Genomic DNA, 19,946 nt, shown 5'->3' with positions numbered 1-19,946 from the left:
AGTTTCATTCTTCTCATGGGATTTTACAGCAACTCAGTATAGATTTAGATAATTAAAGTTTCTCATTGTGATTACTATTTCTCACCCATCATCTTTATTTGGTAATGCATTTCTTTGACACTAGCAATCAATTCAGCATGTCTGTAACAACACCTCCACTATGTGTTTGATCTTTTTAGACTTCACCTCACACCAGGTGGCTTCAAACTCACTACAACATGAAAAACTGCTCCTGGTATTGCAGTCATAGGTTTTAACTTTAACTGGATTAAAGTCATCTAATTCAATGTTTCACAAACTTTTTTTTCTGTGGCCCAGTTATTTTAATACTTCATCTTCGTGACCCACTAAAATTTTTATGGCCAATAGGTAAAATAAAACAGATTTGAATGTTCATAGATTTACTTTACCGCGAACAAAGAGACTGTGAAATGACAACACGGATGCGGATGGAGCATATTTTTCGTCTCTATTAATTAAATTATTTATTCATTAGTACCGATTAAATGCTGTTTACTTGTATTTTAGGGTTTCGTGAAAAAAAAGAAAACTAAAAAACAAAACACCTAGGTTTTCGAGAGTTTTTTTTTAGGCGACCCGGCATATAGCTTTCATGACCCACCATTTGGGAAACTCTGATCTAATACATTACAGTGATCCCCTTTCCTTTGTTTCTTATGCTTTTCTTCTAGCATTTGTGTATAGACATAAATTACCTGCATGCTTTTTATATCCTTTTCTGTAGCTTGCGTGACACAGTTGGCCAACTTGCAGATCTCTGTTCTTATCTAGTTAGTGCCTTACTTATGCTGACATCCTTTCAAATCTGAACTGGACAAACACAAAACCATTCTTTCCTCATAATCATTTCCATAATAATGCCCATTCCCATCATTAACACAGTTAATTCACAGCTAACTCATTAACACGCACAAATTCTTAATATTCTGCCCATTATGATTTAGTTACCCTGACTCTCTGTGTTAGGTCTCGTACCAAATAATAATTTCTCAAGACTCCTGATACCAAACACATTCAAGTGTAGGCCATCCCTCTTATACAAATCCATTCTTCTCTCAAACTCATTCTACACATCCTATGCATCGAATTGTTTGCCATTCTTAATCCATTGCTATCATATCTAGGTAATATATGAAGGTGATCTGAAATGTTCTAGGCCTCGACCATAGATGGCAACACTATTGGAAAGATTTTTTTTTCTAAGTTGGTACATCTGTCATAAGCATCCATGTGAAATTGCAACTCATTCTATCAAGTAGTTTGCTTTATAAAGCTGTCTGAAGCAAAAGTGTTGTCTGTATCCCTTGAAATGTATAAGATCGAGTATAGTGCGATTATAAAATTCTTTGTAAAAGAAGGTTTAATGCCAAAAGAAATTCATTCAAAGTTCATAAAAGTTTATGGGCACTCTTCTCCTTCGTTTTCAACAATTAAGAAATGGGCTGCAGAGTTTAAACATGCCGTACCAGCCTTGAAGATGATCCACGTGAAGGATGTCCAGAAAGTGTAACTACACCAGAAATCATTAATCAAGCGCATGATATGGCATTGGATGACTGGCGAGTCAAAGTGAAATTGCTGCGACTATAGGCATTTCAAAAGAACGTGTAGGATATATTTTGCATGAAGAATTGCATATGAAAAAGCTTGCGTAAGATAGGTGCCACACTTGCTCACAGCAGATCAAAAACGCACTTGCATGAAAATCTCTGAACAGTGCTTGCAGCATTTTAACAAGAATAAAACTGATTTTGTGTGTCAATTTATTACTATGGATGAGACTTGGATTCACCATTGCACACCAGAATCCAAACAGTGGACAGAAGCTGGTTGTTCAGCACCAAAGAAGACAAAGTCAGTTCCATCAGCAGGAAAGGTCATGGCATCGGTGTTTTGGGATGCTAAAGGCATTTTGTTGATTAATTATCTTGAAAAGGGTAAAACAATAACTGGGGAATATTATTCCAATCTTTTAACCAGACTAGACGAAAAAATTCATGAGAAAAGACCTGGTTTGCAGAAGAAAAAAATCATCTTTCATTAGGACAATGCACCTGCCCACAAAAGTGGGCAGGTGCATTGTATTTTAGGGTTTCGTGAAACCCTAAAATACAATTTTCCCATTGCCAAAACAAAAGTGTTTTGGCAATGGGAAAATTAGGGGATCTGCACTATGAATTGTTGGAACATCCACCCTGTTCCCCAGATTTGGCTCCATCTGACTTCTATCTCTTTCCAAAACTAAAACTCTTCCTCGCTTAGAAATCAAGAGATGATTGCAGCTGTAGAGGGGTATTTTGCAGATCTTACTGAGAACCACTACAGGGATGGGATAATGGCACTGGAGCATTGCTGGAATAAATGTATTAGTCTTAAGGGAGATTTTGAAATTATAAATTGGTTTTTTCATTGTTAGGCCGAGAACCTTTCAGACCACCCTCATATTTAATATTTTCGCTTTCATACCAAACTTATAACTTGTTTGTATCTACTTCCATTATGATCTCTTTTGCTTTGCTTTTCTGTTTTTCAGTTGCATGAGCTATATATTTAATTTTTGCTCTGGGAAAACTTGAAGTTATAATCCACTCATCATTGGCATGTTTTATATTGAGTCACCATATAAATTAGCATTCTTCTTTTAACAATCAACCTGACTTACCCTTTCGTTATGCACTGACTTATCTGATTCCATGCTTTGTATTTTCTCATTTTACTGCTTAACTTTCTTATTCTCTGTGTTCCTTTAAATTATTATTATTATTATTATTATTAGACACCTCCAGGGAGTCCAAAGACTCATTGAGGGAGAGTGTGCCAACAGCATCGAACGATTGGTCCCCTTCCAACTACTAACCGTGCTCAAACTTACTTAACTGAGCCATTAGTAGCAGAGGCTCTACCAATCGACCAACCTTTGCCAGCATGCTGCTTGACCTTCTATAATTCTGCATCGTCATGTCTAATAATCTGCTTTAACCTTGCAATATCAAAGTTTCAGTTATTTTCGATATCCTCTTCAATTTTCTTTAGCAGGGCAAGCTTTCTTGTTCTCGACTCTGCTGTTCTTGTTAGTCTTCCATGCCTTGTGCATTTTTGGTGCCATTTCATAGCTGTATTTAATTGCAATATCACAATAAAATATGTTATAAAAAAAACACTAAATACTATAAAACATTAATTTTCTCAGGAAAAAACACAATAAAATGTATAAAAATCACCAATTTTACAAAAGCACTAAATACACCATCCACCCACAATGTAGCCTTGAACCACAAGTTAAGGTTTTTTGCTGAGATGACAATTATTTTGAATTGTTGATTCTTATCAGAGACCAGGTTAGGAGGGCAAAAACTGTCTTTTGATTACAGTAGCAGTGGCATGCCAAGAAGTTATATTTTGCATAAGTGAACTCTGCCAAATTATGATAGTTGAAGATAGAGACTAAAGGCTTTAATTTGGCATAGTAAATTATAGAAGTATAAGACACTGAAAATCCATGTTTAATTTTCTAGCCATATGACTGAATTTGAAACTTAAATAGTTTCAAAAACTTTTATTATTCTTTTTAATAGCCTTTATTTCTGTAATTTATTATGACAACTTAAGCCTTTAGGTTAGTTCAGCTATCATTGGGGCTCAAAACTACATATCGTTATACGGAAATTTACTTAATTCCCTGTGAAAAATTTAATTTTTATCTGTTTAATTATTTATTTCTTAGAATAATTAGTTTACTTTTTTTTATAGTATTACTAGGGGGACTACGCCCCCCCCCCCCCCCGGCGCCTGTGGTCCCACCCCACCCCTGTGTTCCGGACTGGTAGGCCGGTTCTCCTTGAATTCTGATGACTCGAATTTTGAAGACTCGACACTCAGGGTAGCCCCTGAGTTTCAAAATGTTTCAAAAAATGTGACATGCAAATGTGACATAAAAAGTATAATAAGTTTGGTTTAATCCTTTATCCAAGTGAGAGCAAACAAAGTTTGCGCCTGAAAATATCTTCAGGACTGAATATGGTGTTGTACAATCTTACCTGGGTAAGTAGTACAACACCAGGCAACTCGTAGCAAAGGTGGAGCAAGATGCCAACACTCCTATCCCAGTATCTCCCATAATGCAAAACACATCTCCTTGTGGATATGTATAATGTTATGCATTAAGGGATTGGCCATTACCCAGACTAGTTTCGACCTTTATTGAGATCTCTTCAGTGGGAGCCAGGCCCAGAGTTGGAGATGCCAGGCAGAAGCAATAGCAAGGTCATCTTTACCTATAGGAGTTGCCAAAAGGTTTGCCACCTTTTTTTTATTAAATGACTCTGTATTTAGAGAAAGATGTTGAAAGTTTATTTTTCACTTGGTTAGACTATAATGAGTTTAGTTTAATCCTTTATCCAAGTGAGAGCAAACAAAGTTTGTGCCTGAAAATATCTTCAGGACTGAATATGATGTTGTACTACCTTACTGGGGTAAGGTAGTACAACTCCAGGCAACTCGTAGCAAAGGTGGAGCAAGCTACCAACACTCCTATCCCAGTATCTCCCATAATGGAAAACACATCTCCTTGCGGATATGTATAATGTTATGCATTAAAGAATTGACCACTACCCAGACTAGTTTCGACCTTTATTGCGGTCTCTTCAGTGGGAGCCAGGCCCAGAGTTGGAGATACCAGGCAGAAGCAATAGCAAGGTCATCTTTACCAATAGGAGTTGCCAAAAGGTTTGCCACCTTTTTTTATTAAATTACTCTGAATTTAGAGAAAGATGTTGAAAGTTTATTTTTCACTTGGTTAGACTATAATAAGTTTAGTTTAATCCTTTATCCAAGTGAGAGCAAACAAAGTTTGCCTGGTATCTCCAACTCTGGGCCTGGCTCCCACTGAGGAGACCTCAATAAAGGTCAAAACTAGTCTGGGTAGTGACCAATCCCTTAATGCATAACATTATACATATCCGCAAGGAGATGTGTTTTCTATTATGGGAGATACTGGGATAGGAGTGTTGGTAGCTTGCTCCACCTTTGCTATGAGTTGCTTGGTGTTGTACTACTTACCCAGGTAAGATAGTACAACACCATATTCAGTCCTGAAGATATTTTCAGGCACAAACTTTGTTTTGCTCTCACTACTTGGATAAAGGATTAAACTAAACTTATTATAGTCTAACCAAGTGAAAAATAAACTTGTGATATAAAAAGGCTTCTCATTTTATATATATGGGGTAGAATTTTATTATCCTAAGATTCCATGGAATAACAGACTCATCTAGGAGGTCCTCTTTGTTATACACATAGCTCATCATGCCGTGCCTTAAACACATTTAAATTCTCTGCACACACCATACTCTCAGGCAATTCATACCAGTCATTCACAACTCTCCATGTAAAACACCTGCTTCTCATTCTCTTGCTCAAACCTTCCTTATACAGCTTCCAAGGATGACCTCCTTTTCTCTCTCGATCTCCCACCATTTTATGAAAAACCCCTCTTCAACATTAATCCTATAACAACCCCCCTTCCCAACTGGTATGCCTTTATCATATCACCCCCTCTTCCTCCTATCCACTAGACTCTGTAAATTGCATCTTCTCAACCTTTCTTCATATTCAACATTCTAGAGATCTGAAACTGTTTTGGACAATTGCCTCTGGACCCTCTCCAACATATCTTCATCCTTTTGAAAACCAGGTGACCAAATCTGTGCATAGTAGTTCATATGTGGCCTAATCAGAGCATCATACATCGGAACCAAAATCTCCTTACTTCTACAAGTCAGTGTCCTCTGCATCATTGCCAGACTTCATTATGTTGTCCTCGCAATTGTGTAAGGACATGTGTCCTATAAATTTTAAATTCTTATCCACCATCACCCCAAGAGTTCTTATTTCTTCCTTCCAACAATATATCCCACCAAGAGTAAATTCTACATCCCATCTTTGTTTCCCAAATTTTAAAACCATACATTTCACAACATTGAACTGACATTCCCACTCTCATTCCCATTCACTCAATCTATTCAAGTCTTGGTGTAAGGCCACATCTGCTCTATTCCTCATAGTTCATCCCAACTTTGCATCATCTACAAACAACTGTATATCCCCATTCAAATCTTCCCCAATATCATTAACATATAGGTTAAACAGCAATGGCTCTAAAACAGACCCCTTAGGCACACCACTAGTGACCTTCCTCTTCTGGGAATTGCTTCCCCATACAGAACTTAATATCCTTCAGAAGCCAATATCTTATCCAATGCACTAGTCTAATATCCAATCCCATCTGCTCTAATCTAACTATCAACTTATCATGCAATAATCTATCAAAAGCCTTTGCAACGTCTAAGTATACTACTGTGTATCCATCTCTAGCATTCAATGCTGCTGTCACATTATTGCAATAAGTAAACAGATTACTAAACATGACCTCTCTTTAGCAAATCTATGCTGTCCATCAAAGGTAATACCATTGTTGTCAACCCAATTCTGGATCCTGATTCTCACCACCCTCTCCAACACTTTAACCACAACATGTGACATGCAGATGATTTGATGCATGAATTCTGTCTTCTCCTTTATGAGGCCTTCCTTCCATTCCTTTTGAACTTGACCAATGTGAGACTCATATTAAACAAATACACAAGCAGATGTCAACTCACTGGCCTCCCTTCAGAATATGCAGTGATATGTCATCTAATCCCACAACTTTATTAATATTGTGTTTGCTCAATTCCCTACATATCTCTTGCTCACTTACAGTCAGTCTCTTCTCGTCATCCACTCTCCATGATGTCACATTCAGAAGGATGAAAGACCTTTATGAAATACTCATTAAATATCTCAACTATAACCTTTGCAGCAGTTGTCCTTATACCATTTGCTATAATCACTGCCATCCTACCATAAGCTTTTTTTTTTTTGGCTACATATTGAAAGAACTCCTTAGGATTTTTTTTGGGGGGGGGGACTTCATTAGCTAACTGCTACTCATAATGCACTTTTGCTACCTTACCAACTGAGTCACCATTCTTGCCTGTTCTTTGTATTCCTAATGGAATTGATTATTACCACTCCTCTTATGTTGCCTTCATAATGCCTTTTATCTCTGTATTGCATATTTAATCTCTTCATTCATTCATTCATTTCGCACCTACTTTCTGACCTTTGTACTGCACTTAGACATTGCTTCTACTACATAGTTTTTGAATATTACCCAAAAAGCACTGATCTCCTTTCATCCCAGTTCCTCATTTCATGCTACAGCTGCAAGCTCTCTCCTGAGCTTGTCATAATCACTGGCCTTGTAGTTCCTTTCCTCCTGGAAATCCTCACATGGTTGGCAACCACCTAGTTAATCACTTCATGGTCACTCTCACCAACTGGAGGGATATTTGCCATCTCATTTATAATAGCATCCTCTGATGAGATAATCAAATCGAAGACCTTCAGTCCTCATGGGTACTTTGTTACATACTGCCTGAGGTAGTTGTCCCGCGAAAACTCGAGAAACTAATTTTTTTACTTCAGTTGCTATCTCGTCATCCCAGTATATTTTGCCATGATTAAACTCACCCATAATGATCACCCTTTTCCCATTTGCTTATAATTTTTTCTGGTTTCTATCCTCCACATTACCAGGTCTATAGCAACATCCAACGAAGTATTTCATTCTGTTCACCTCTTTCTTACACTATACTGCCTCAAAACCACTACCACTATTTCTTCCTTTGTTGTATGGACATAACTCTTTTTCTGTCATCAGTAGCACACCACCTCCCTTTTTACCCTTTCTATCTTCACAAAATACATCATACCCTTCCATCTCTTCTTGTCAGGATATCATCCTCATTCAACCCAACCATGTCTCACCTATTCCAACAATTTTTGAGTGAATAAACTTAATCAATGCAAGCATTTAATTACTCTTGTTTCTGATACTTCTAACATTTATATACAAACATAGCAATCATTCCTGGATCTATAACAAGTTTCACTGATACCACTTATTAGATGTGACTTTTCCATATTTTCCTCGAGCCATTTCATCTTCTCCTTACTCATCCCAGAATCGTTTTCAAATCCAACTGTTTTCCCTACATCCTTATATGAAGGAAGAGGTGTTCTCTCACTTCCCACTTCTTCCTTCATAAGCACTACTCCAATCTTTCCTTCCTTACTTTTCCACTCTTTCACGTTGCTACTTACTTGCTCAGATTATTTGCACTCATTTCTCTCTCCCACTTCCAGCAGCAGTCTGCCCAAATGACTCACACCAAAACTATTCAAATGCAGTCCATCACTCTTATACAATTCATTTCTTACTTCAAACTCATTCCACATATAAACCAACTGCACTCCTTTCTGTTCTTGAGAGACACTTGTGACATGAAATTAAGAATTATCAACATGCTAGCCAAGAATATTTTAATATTTGCCAAATATTTCAGTCTGAAATTAACAGACTATCATCAGTGGCTTGATAGGAACAGTGTTTACAAAGTGGAATACAAACAGTTGATCATTCAAAAGTAGAACGAGCCATGATTCTGAAGAAATATGACTCTTATTTCTTTTATCCCTATTAACAAAATATCCACCTATTTCCCCCCTTCTAAAGATAAACGCTCAATGTCGCTGCCTGGTGTATATCAAGTTCCGTGTAACTGCAATCTGTACTTTGGACAAACCAGACGCTCTATAGAAAAAAGAATACAAGAACATCAATTGTACATTCTTCACAACAAATCCGATAAGTCAGGATTGGCATAACACCAGATAGAGAGACAAGCCACAACATTCTCTGGTCCAAGACTTGTCTTCTGCACAGATGTCACTATAAATTTGAATGCCTATTCAAAGAGAGTGCTGAAGCCTTACTTCAACACCTTAACTTGAATCAAAATGATTGCCTATACTTGTCAAAAATATGGGAAAGTTTAATCCATATAACACACTGTTTTTTTTTTAATTGAATTTATAAATTAAGATTGTTGTATGAAATCGTGAATTGATACCTATAATTTAATTTATTCATCACTCTAATGAAATCTACCTCTCTTTAGTGCTTAGCAATGTAACATCACATGGCTCGTTCTACTTTTGAATGATCAATTGTTTGTATTCCACCTTGTAAAATCTGTTCCTATCAAGCCACTGATGATAGTCTGTTAATTTCAGACTGAAATATTTGCCAAATATTAAAATATTCTTGTGCTAACATGTTGATAATTCTTGCACTCTTTTCTCTTCACATATTTCTGTTAACATATTAATAATTCTTGCTCTCAGCCTCATCTCATCACTGCCATACCTGGGTAACACACTGACTACTTTTCCTGTCATACTATTATCTTTTATTCTTCTCAACAACCTCCTGATATCCAATCTTACATTCTCCTTGTTCCCAGGCAAGTTATTTGTCCTTACAAACTTCTTTGCTTGCTTACTTACTCCTCTTATCCAACACCTCAGTCACTCTGTTTATTTTACCTCCTGGAAAACAAACCTTGTGCATCTTTTTGTTTATCTCGCTTCTAATAATCGAATCACCATACAATGCCATTCACAAATCTTTCATTAGCTTTTTCATACTGAGATGATTTGTTTTTTCTTCTTTCCTCTTTCATGCATATTCCAATTCTTTCATTTCACTCCACATCCACCTCATCTCTTGCCTCATCTTTACCAACTCAGCTTTCAAATCTTGTGTCCTTTTTTTGGATTCATTCACTCTCGCTATTTTATTGTCAGTCACACACTGTTTGGCCGTCAATCCCGCTCGCCACCTTACCGTTAATGCACTGTGTTTTTCAACATCGTTATTGCTCACTTTATATCATTAATTTAACTGTTTTTCGATGTCATTTTTGCCCTCTTTATCATTAATCAAACTTTTTTCCTCACTATCACTTCCACATACACTCTCTGAACATTCACATAATCTTCACCTGCCATGTCAGTTACGATGCCATGTTTCCTATTCATATTTAAGAAATCCTTTGGTCCATCAGAATATTGCATTTCCTACATATCCACACTCGTCCTTTTCTTTTACTCAGCCTCTCTACATAAATAACCATAACATCTTCCCACACAAACATACTACATTAACAGCATCATACAATTTTTAAGAAATCCAGCGCTGACCTCTGCAATCATTTGCCTGTCATCTCCATGTTGTATCAGTGTGCTAACAAAAACAATGAATTTATAATAATATCCAAAAATTTATCCAAACACCATGTTCTTGTTATATCCAGCTATTGTTCTGAGTAATTTCATTTCTGCTGTTTGAATCCGTTTTTCATTCATTTTTTATGGTTTATGTTTCACTACCATATAATAAGGTTTAGGCAGAATGTTATATAGTCTTATTATTCATTATCACTTTTTACTTCCTGAGATCTTCAGTTGACTCTCACTAAATTTGTTTAAATGCAGTCCATCACTCCTATAGAATTTCATCTGCACCTCAAACTCATCCCACATATTCACTAACTGTACTTCTTACTCCCCTCCTCTTGCATTTTTACCAGCATACCATTCATGATTTTTACTCATCATTTCAGGTATCAGTATTGTACCTGGACAACATTCACTGACTACTGATTTCCTATTATGCTTTTAAGTTTTACTCTCCTGAATAACTTCTTGATATTCATTCTCACATTATCTTTGTAACTAATCAAATTATTCATTCCTACTACGACTACTGCCAACTCTCTTGCTTACTTACTCTTTAATCTGAGGGGGGGGGAACCTTATTCCTGCACTGTATTAAAGTGCTGAGCTTACATCTTTCCTGCTACAAGGAAATAGAGACATTGAACACGTTCTGGTGGCAACTAATGGTGTAAAGGAACATAGTGTTACAATACATTTTTAATGATTTTGTGGCACAAAGCAGAGATTGTCTTATTATGTGTAGTTTGGATTTTACATAAATAGATCTTGCATTAAAGAAAAAAATGGATATAATGGAAAAGTCCACATTATTTCCCAATGTACTACAGTCTTTTGTGCAGTGCAGTTGATCAGAAAATTATGTTGATAGTGACGTATTCCATTCTCATCATTAATTCTTGAGATGTTGAGTAGTTCAACACTTCAAACCATGTATAATGACTGGTTTGTCTGTTTTTACAGATATTAAAACCATATTTATTTCTCCATAACTGTGCTCAACCACAAAATATTCGCATACACAACCATAAAATTAAATAAACAATCCCCTTCCCAATACCAGAATAATGAAAATAAATAATTTATTAAGTTGCTAAATATTTCACAGGATTTCCAGTCAGCATCTTCAACACAAATTACAACTATTGTAAAACACATAGCATTCAACTAGGTTGTTGCAAAAACACTTCATATTGTAACTGTCATGTTATTCTCTGGGCACTGGGTAAAACATAGTTAATTCAAAGAAGTCAAGTTAAGGGAAGTCTTAGAATGACTGTTTCCTAAATCTTCAGCAAATTAATGCAGCCTGATAAACATATGGCGAATAAGTGTATTGCTGATGACGCGTCTAAAAATTGTCTTTCTGACCTGTAGTTACGTCTCTGCAGTACAGTTGTCTCTTCTATGTAATCCTGTGTGAAGGAGTATCCAGAGCATAGTTCTTATTTCTATCTTGTCACATTGATGGTAGCAAATATAGTTTATGTCCTTCAAGGCAAATGTTAACAGATTTACTGGTCTGTCCAAAGTAGGCTAAGTTGCAAGCACTAAGTTGGAGCTGTTCCTTGGGAGTATGGATGAGGGTTGCTACTTAGATGTATGATTTGAAAGTGGTTTGGAGATTTTATTTACAAAGAAACTTTTGCTTTCCTAACTGGCAACTTTCATTCCCAGATATAGGGGAATGGAAATAGTTTTGTTGTTATCCTGGGTTTTAGGTGTGGAAGGGGATGGTGGACATGGAAGTATTTTGTCTGTTTTATAGGGGTTGATCCATTGTCCCCCCCCCCCCTCCCAAAAAAAAGTGTCACAAAGAAAACTGAGTTCTGTGGCAACATCTCTGTCATTAGAACAAATAGTCCTGGCTGTATGTGTAAGTGTTTTGAGGATGCCATACTGTTGGGATGATTGATACTGTAAAACTCGATGTAGCTTAGAAATACCAAAGCACTTTACATCAATTTTTACTAAGGTCAAGTCTCATGAGAACTGTTACAAAAATAGCCTTGTCTTTCTCTATGTAATTTTCGTTAAATATTAATGTAAATAACCCTATGGGAATTGATTGTATTTACAGTTTTAACTGAAGTTTTGAGAATGTCAAAAACAAAGGCAATGCTTTGCCATCGGAACTTTGTATAATGTATAATAGCTATGTATAACGCACAAGAAAGTTGTTTACGATTAAGTGTGTTAGAAAGTTGTTTGTAAGCTCTGTGCATGAACACCTTCAAAGCTAGTATCAAAGAGGTCCACAAGTTTTAGAGAAGTTTCTGCTGCCCAACAAGACAAAGAAAAAAAAGAGTGCACAGAGGAGAAAAAAGAACGGGCGCAGGCCTTAACAAAAGGATCAAGGAGAACTGCCGATTTCTTCGGGGTTTACAACCCTTGGTGCAAGGTCCCAAGAAGGCAAAAATAAAAGAGGACTGAGCCGAACATCAGTGGGTAGTCTCTGGCAGAGAACCAGAGGCAGTCGAGATCCAGTTGCTGACAGAAGGAAAAACAACACGCTGTTACTGAAGAGAGCCAGAGACAGTTGGTGGAGAACCAGAAACATACTGACCCAGAGAAACAGACTTTACGGTGAACCCACGCCAGAGGAAAAAAATTGGTAAGTCAACTGAAGCCAAAAGCCGCAGAACAATCTTCAAGCCTGTATGCTGAAACTTCTTGCCTGAGCTTTTGAGTACCGGGAAAATTGCAGTCCAAGAACTGCTAATACACCAATGAAATGCTCCCTGAAGCAAGGCCTGAGATGAAAGAAAAATCGCAGAGACTTTGATGCAGCACCTATGGAAGGTATCATGACAAAGAGCCTCCATACCTTTTTTTTGTGTCTAACCTTTAATGTACATTCTTTTTGTAATCTAGGAGATATGTCATAGATGGACTGATAAGAAATAGTAATAAGAAATATCTATAAGAGAGTCCTCTGAATTGTTGTTAACTGGAATATTAATTGTAAGATAACTTGCCATAGCTAGTTAATCTCTTTATGAATAAATTAGTCTCGGCAATTTGGTTTTTTAAGCAGAGAAGTAACAGAGTAAATATATTGTTTAGTCATTTAATATTGAAAAGGAAAAGTTTGTTTCTTTATACCAAAAGGATAGGTAGAGAGAGAAAAGTAATCTCCCTATCGCTTATTTAATGTACTTTATTTTTAATGTAAATAAATGCGTTTTTATTGTATGTCAATAGAGTGCCGCCTGATTGTTTATTTTACAATGCACTGTTCCTAAAAAAAATCGGACGTGTGAGCGGGAAACCGAGTGAGTTAGCCAAAGCATATAGTTAAGTGCAAATAGACCATGACTGTTTGTGTAAAGTTTTACTGAAGGAATTTGTGTTAGAGAAAGAGAGAGAGAGAAATCAACCAGCCGCATTACTGAGTTTTATGCCAATTAAAAGATATTAGTGGCGCAGTCTCAATAAAAATAAATTTTCTAGTATCCATAGGCATAAGACTCATAGTGCGAAAGGTAGATAAATATAGTACGCAATAGTATAAGCAAGAAAGGTTATGAGAGAGAAAGCACGCACTGCTAATTAGAATAATGGTATTTCAAAGGCGCAGTAACCGAACAGGCTCTATAAGCAGACTTTATAAATAACAAGTAATAGTACACTTTATTACAATACTATGGCTGCATATGCTTTAATGCAACACAAATACAATGGGAATAACCAGATATTTTTATTTCATTTTATTCAGATTTTTATTTTGTTGCATTTCCTGTTAGCAATTATTAAAAACAAAATCCATTAATGACATCAATTCCTTCTTTTTATTGAGTTGTATTCCTTAAAATGTGTTTATAGTATTGCAATATTTCTTCACATCTCTCTCTCTCTGTCATCTCCTCTGGCACTTTAGCTCAGAAAACTCATCATGTTCCATCCATTTTGTTTCAAATGTCCAAAAGTTTATTGTTTATTCGATATTTTAAAAATCGGCACTCTTACATCATTCAGTAGCATTATATCATAACCCAAATGTGCTCACTTTTTCTTTTTAGAAAATTTAATTTGGAAATAGATGCAGTTAATAATTGTGCAGAACTTATATATGTGAATATATCTTGTATTTTTTGAATTAAAGTGATGAAAAGTTTTTTCTTTTAAAATAAATATTTAAAAATTATTTCCTTTAATCATTCCTTTAATACTATTTTTATTAATAGTCATTAGGATCTTGCTATCCAAGTGGAATAACTAGCCACACACTTCTGAACATCCCCGATAAATTGTCTCCTGAAAGTGTGGATTTGCTGAAAAAAGTAAGGAACAGTCTTTTTATTCTTTCTCTCTCTCTCTCTCTCTCTCTCTCTTTCCCACTCTCTCCAAATATAAAATTATTTTTCACACTATAAAGCTGTGACATAACATAGGTAACTCTTCCACATAGATGTTTGCCATGTAGTGTCACTTAGGAGAAGAATTAAAAATTATTAGCAATACATTTATAAATAACAGATATAGCAAAAATGCTATTAATAAAATTCTTCATAAAACTTCATCAAAAAGTAATATAGATTACAGTAAAACCATAACTATCCCATACATTAAAGTGTTATCAGAAAAAATTAATAGATTCCTACATTATTATAATGTTAATGCCACTTTTAAACCACCTTTAAAATTAGAAAACATATTCAACTCTTCTAAGGATCCTCTCCCCCCCCCATTGGCACACCCTGGAGTTTATTGCATCTCTTTCATTCAGTAGCATTATATTTCACCTGTAAAGTACCTTATATTGGGGAAACTGGATGTACAATCCCTATTGTACATCCATTGTGTGTGTGTGTGTGTGTGTGTGTGTGTGTGTGTGTGTGTGTGTGTGTGTGTGTGTGTGTGTGTGTGTGTTGATACCACCACACCCTTTAGATGGCTTGCAGAAAAGATGCACAACATGCTCACATGTACTGCTCCCATCCTCGTTATGAAGAGCTAAACAAAAAAATCATGCACATTGCAAGGAAAATCTCTACAGCAGAATGTGAAAGACAAGACCATTAGCCAGCTGAGACACCTATAAAAGTTCCAAAATCAAAGTCAGACATTGATAGAAATATGACAAGTTCATGATAAACTGGCATTCAACTTCTTGAGTAGCATAGCTTGGCAATTCTTCTGTGAAAATTCATCTAAACTAAGGCAGAAACTTATGTAATTTGTTTTTCTTTCTTTTAGTGTTGCATGGTGATCAGCATTCATTTTAGAATGCTGATTACCATGCATTCTAAATGAAATGAACTTTATGGACTTTACAACCGTGTTATAAATAACTCCTTTAAAAAGTCAGAATGCTGATGAAGTTTCATCAGCATTCTGACTTTTTATTACGTCAAAGGGATTTTTGAGTATATTTGTGAACAGATATATTCAACATAACTTAGCCAGTTTTGCTGTAAAAAGTGCCGCATTTGAAGAAATATTAGCAACAAAATAATAAAATAGCAAAATTCATAATGCTTCAGAATAACTTGATAATTTTGATAATACCAAAACAAGATGAGACACATCTGTAGAAACTATTATTATTATTGTTGTTATTAGAGTCCTTTTAATTATGAACTCTATAAAGATATACTTAATAAATTTGTATTTTGGTGTTTTTAAATAAATAAACTAGTTCCATTTTATCCCAGATGGTTTTCGCTGGACTACCTGAACTTTTAGACTATTGTTCATATCAATAATGTAAAAACTCGATTGTAGCTTAAATATTCCAAAGCATGTTACATCGATTTTTTACTTAGGTCAAGTCCCATAAGAATGTTGTGAAAAATAACCTTGTTTGTCTCCTTATATTTTGGATTAGATATTTTTGTAAATAGCCCTTTGGAAATTAACTGTATATACTTCTTTAATAAGAATATGTTACAGTGTTAAAAACAAAGGCAATGCTTTTTGCCAGAGCTGTATGTAATAGATCTACATGGCAGCATTAGAAAGGTTGTTTATTACATTTTGTGTGTATGAGAAAGGCTTACAAGCTCTGTATGTAAACACCTCCAAAGTCAGTCAGAAAGGTTCAAACAACTTTCTGATGGTCAGCAACTTACAATCAAAAGAAGGCACAGAAGAGAACAAAGAGCGGGCCGAACTTGAAACTTAAAATGAAAGAATCATGCCGAATTCATCAGGGGGGTTACAAACTTCGTGTGAGGTCTCAGAGAAGGCATAATAAAAGGAGACAGAGCCAAGCATATAGGGCTTCCTGGATCCAGAAGTTGCTATAGAGAGAGAGAGAGAGAGAGAGAGAGAGGGGGGGGCTTACCATTTCCAGACGTTGCCAGAGAGGAGCTTCCAGGCCATAGAGAAATCCTGGTTGACAGTTGGCAGCAATTCGAGTTAGTGGACGTGGCAGAAAAAGGAGGCAGTCATCCAGGCATTTTTGGCGAGCCCAAGCAGAGAAGAAAAGGCGAGACAAATTACCCGAAGCACCTTCGCTCGGAAGTTTTTCTGTTCGCCATGGAAGAATAACTTTTTGCCGGAGCTGTATATGAGTATCGTAGGGCGCAGTTCACAGTCCGCTGTTTTCCCGATGAGATATTTCTGAAGTCAGATTTCCTGAAGGAAGCTCAAGATCTGAGATGAGAGAATTGCCTTAGAACTTTTTGTGCAAGACCTTTGACTGAATGTGTGATACAGAGCTTTTGTAAGTCATATACCTTTGTACAATTCCTCTTATAATGTGTTTTAGTTGGACAATTAAGATTTAGATTAACAGTAACAAGAAGTGTCATTAAGAGATACTATTGGCATATTTGAAGTTGTATACAGTTTGTAAAAGTATCTTAGAGAGTTAGCTAACCTCTTTGCAAGTATACTAGAACTTTAATAAGTGGAAATTGTAAACTGAGTAAATAAGTTTTTGAGTTAAAGAAAGTTTTTGCGATCATTTTGAAACAAGTTCCAGAGACAACAGAGGTTTTTTTGTGTGCTGCTGCTATTTGTATTAATTAGTTGGGTAAGAGCAGTTTCTATATCACATAAATAGAGCATTTGAATTTCAAGTTTATATTTATTATTAATAAATTAAATTGATTTTTCAGTTCATTTTTTGTGCATCAAGATTCTAGTCATTTTAGGGTAAAATGTTGAGTAAAAAAAGTGGATGTTAGTGAGCATAGCAAGTTATCGTTACTATTTATTGCCTCTATGTTTTAACTAAAGCTGGAATTATTATGCTTATTAGTGCAACTTAAAAAAATCAAAGCTGGAGTTGAATAAATCTTGTAATAAATAAATGTTGTAATTCCATAAATATGATGATTTTTGCTATAATTTTTATTACCATAAATTCAAAATTTTTATTTTTAGTGAGAATATCTGAACTTTACAGTTCATAAACTTCCAATTTTTACCTTGATTAGCAAGCTTAATTTGATTGCATTTAAATTCTTTTTAAAAAAAAAAAAACTTTCATCGCTAAGAAATAGTTTTGCTGCTGTAAATGAAGAAGCAAATTTATTAACAGATGAGACAAAATTTAAAGATGAAAAGGAAAGAGTTAAAAAACGGGGAAAAAATGAGTGACGAAGTTTCACAATCTAACAATGAAATTATATTACATGGGAAAGAAAATTTCCCATGTAATATTTTGGAAATTTATTTCCAAAATATTACATGGAAATTAAGTTTGGAAATTAATGAAAGAACAAAAAGCTATTTTGACATATTAGATATGTTTGACATTTTTTTGAAGGAAGATATAGATCAAGACAAGTACAAGACTAGTATTGATAAAATTTTACAAACTTATGGGACTGATATTGATCCAGAAAAATTTACTGATGAAGTTAAGCAATTTTTAATAATGATAAAGGAAGAAAATTCTTCAATTAAAAATATGTACAAATTTATAAACGATGGGTTAAGGTCTACTTTTCCGAACCTACAAACAATTTTTAAAATATTTTTGACGATGCCTATTTCAAATGCAAGTGCTGAACGCTCATTTTCAGTGTTGAAACGAATAAAAAATTATTTAAGAAGCAACTTGCACCAAAATAAAAACAAGCGACATGTCGTTATTATGCATTGAATCAGATGTAATGGACTCAATTGATTATGATGATATTATAGATATATTTGCTAAAACCAAAGCCAGAAAAAAAAAGCTTTTTATTTATTAATTTTTTTATTTAAATTTGAACTGATTTATTTTTATACATTTTTAAAATGCAAATATATGTATACCAATGTTGTATTGTGTTATTAAAATGAGTTATTATGGAAATGTTAACTTTTATTTTCAATAAACTAAAAAAAAAAAAAAAAAAAAAAGCCTATTTTTGAGGGCCTCATAATGATGTTGTGCCTCGGTTCTCCAAAAGTATAAATGCGGCCCTGCATAGGAATGATCTCTGTTTCCCCCCCCCCTTGCCTTCTACTCTTTTTATAATCTCATCTGGATTAACCCAATAAAATCCTCTCATTAACTTAAATGTCTCTATCCTATTACCTCTTTTCCTCTTTGGCACAAAACTCTGCAATCCACATTTTTTTCAACTTCTCTCCATAGCCAGCATTCCAAAATCCTGATATTGTCTTAGTCACTCACCTCTGGACCCTCTCCAATGTCTCCACATCACACTGAAAACCAGGTGACTAGATTTGAGCACAGTAGTCCAAGTGTGGTCTGACCAGTGGTTTATAAAGTGGCACAACCACTTCCTTATCCTTACATGTTAGAACACTTTTTATCATAGCAGCACTACAATGTGCAGCCTTTGCAACACTAGCAATATGCCCTCTAAACTTCAGTCTACTGTCAACTATCGCCGTCAAATCTCTAATCTCATTCACTTCCTAAAGTACGGCACCGTCAAATATAGTACATAACCTTATATTTCTGCACTTCAAAATGCAACACCTTGTACTTATTGCTATTAAACTGCAACCCCACTCCTTTGTCAAAGTAAAAAGTCTATTCATATCTTTCTGAAGGAAATTAACATCAGCAGTGCTACTTATAATTCTTCCCAACTTCCCAAACATCAGTGGCCCAAGAACACAACCATGGGGCATGTCACTGGTTGCCCTCCTTTTTTGAGATACTGCTCCATCATGCACAACCTGCTGGTATCATTCAGAGAGCCAATCTTAGATGGATCAGAGATTGGCTCTCTTAACCTGCTGGTTTCATTCAGAGAGCCAATCTCTGATCCATCTAACCAGTATAATATATATTCCCATCCTCTGCAGCTTGTTCACCAACTTATCATGTGGTAATCTATCAAATGCTTTTGCAAAGTCCAAGAATATCTTTATATATGATTCTCCCTTATCTAACACACTCATTACCCTACCATAAAATGGAAGTAAATTGCTAAAACAGGACCTACCCTTTACAGATTCTTGCTGACCATGATAAAGAATGCTATGTCCATCAACCCAATTTTGTATTCTATTTGTAACCAATCTCTTCAACACCTTGACCACACCTACAGTTATATAAACTGGTCTATAATTGACACATCTGTCCTAAAACCATGTTTGTGGAGTGGTACTGTTTAGCCTTCTTTCCACTCCTTAGGTACCACCTAAGGAGTGGAAAGAAGTGGATACCCTACTCACTGCAAGACTTTCATTAAATAACCAGGTCAAGGGCATAGCCAACTGCAGTGCACATTCCATTAAGAATATGTGATAATATGTCATCCATTCCCATAGTCTTATTAACATCTGACCCAACTAACACCTGATACACTTCTGATTCTTTCACT

At 35.5% G+C, this 19,946-nt stretch overlaps 1 protein-coding gene across 1 annotated transcript in view; it reads left to right on the top strand.

Moving 5' to 3' along the window:
• The window catches only part of LOC150102584 (inactive ribosomal protein S6 kinase delta-1), a 519,967-nt gene that overhangs the window by 482,936 nt on the left and 17,085 nt on the right, over positions 1–19,946 (top strand). The window contains exon 14 of the mRNA XM_090399211.1: positions 14,391–14,486. Coding sequence (XP_090255337.1) covers positions 14,391–14,486 — 96 coding nt within the window. The remainder of the gene's footprint in view (positions 1–14,390; positions 14,487–19,946) is intronic.

Source organism: Typopeltis vanoorti, chromosome 10 (genome assembly GCF_054136105.1).
Source record: "Typopeltis vanoorti isolate ZY-2024b chromosome 10, IOZ_Tvanoo_1.0, whole genome shotgun sequence".
In the NCBI taxonomy this organism is placed as follows: Eukaryota; Metazoa; Arthropoda; class Arachnida; order Uropygi; family Thelyphonidae; genus Typopeltis; species Typopeltis vanoorti.
The sequence above is the reverse complement of the archived record's forward strand: the minus strand, read 5'-3'. Positions and strand labels throughout refer to the sequence as shown.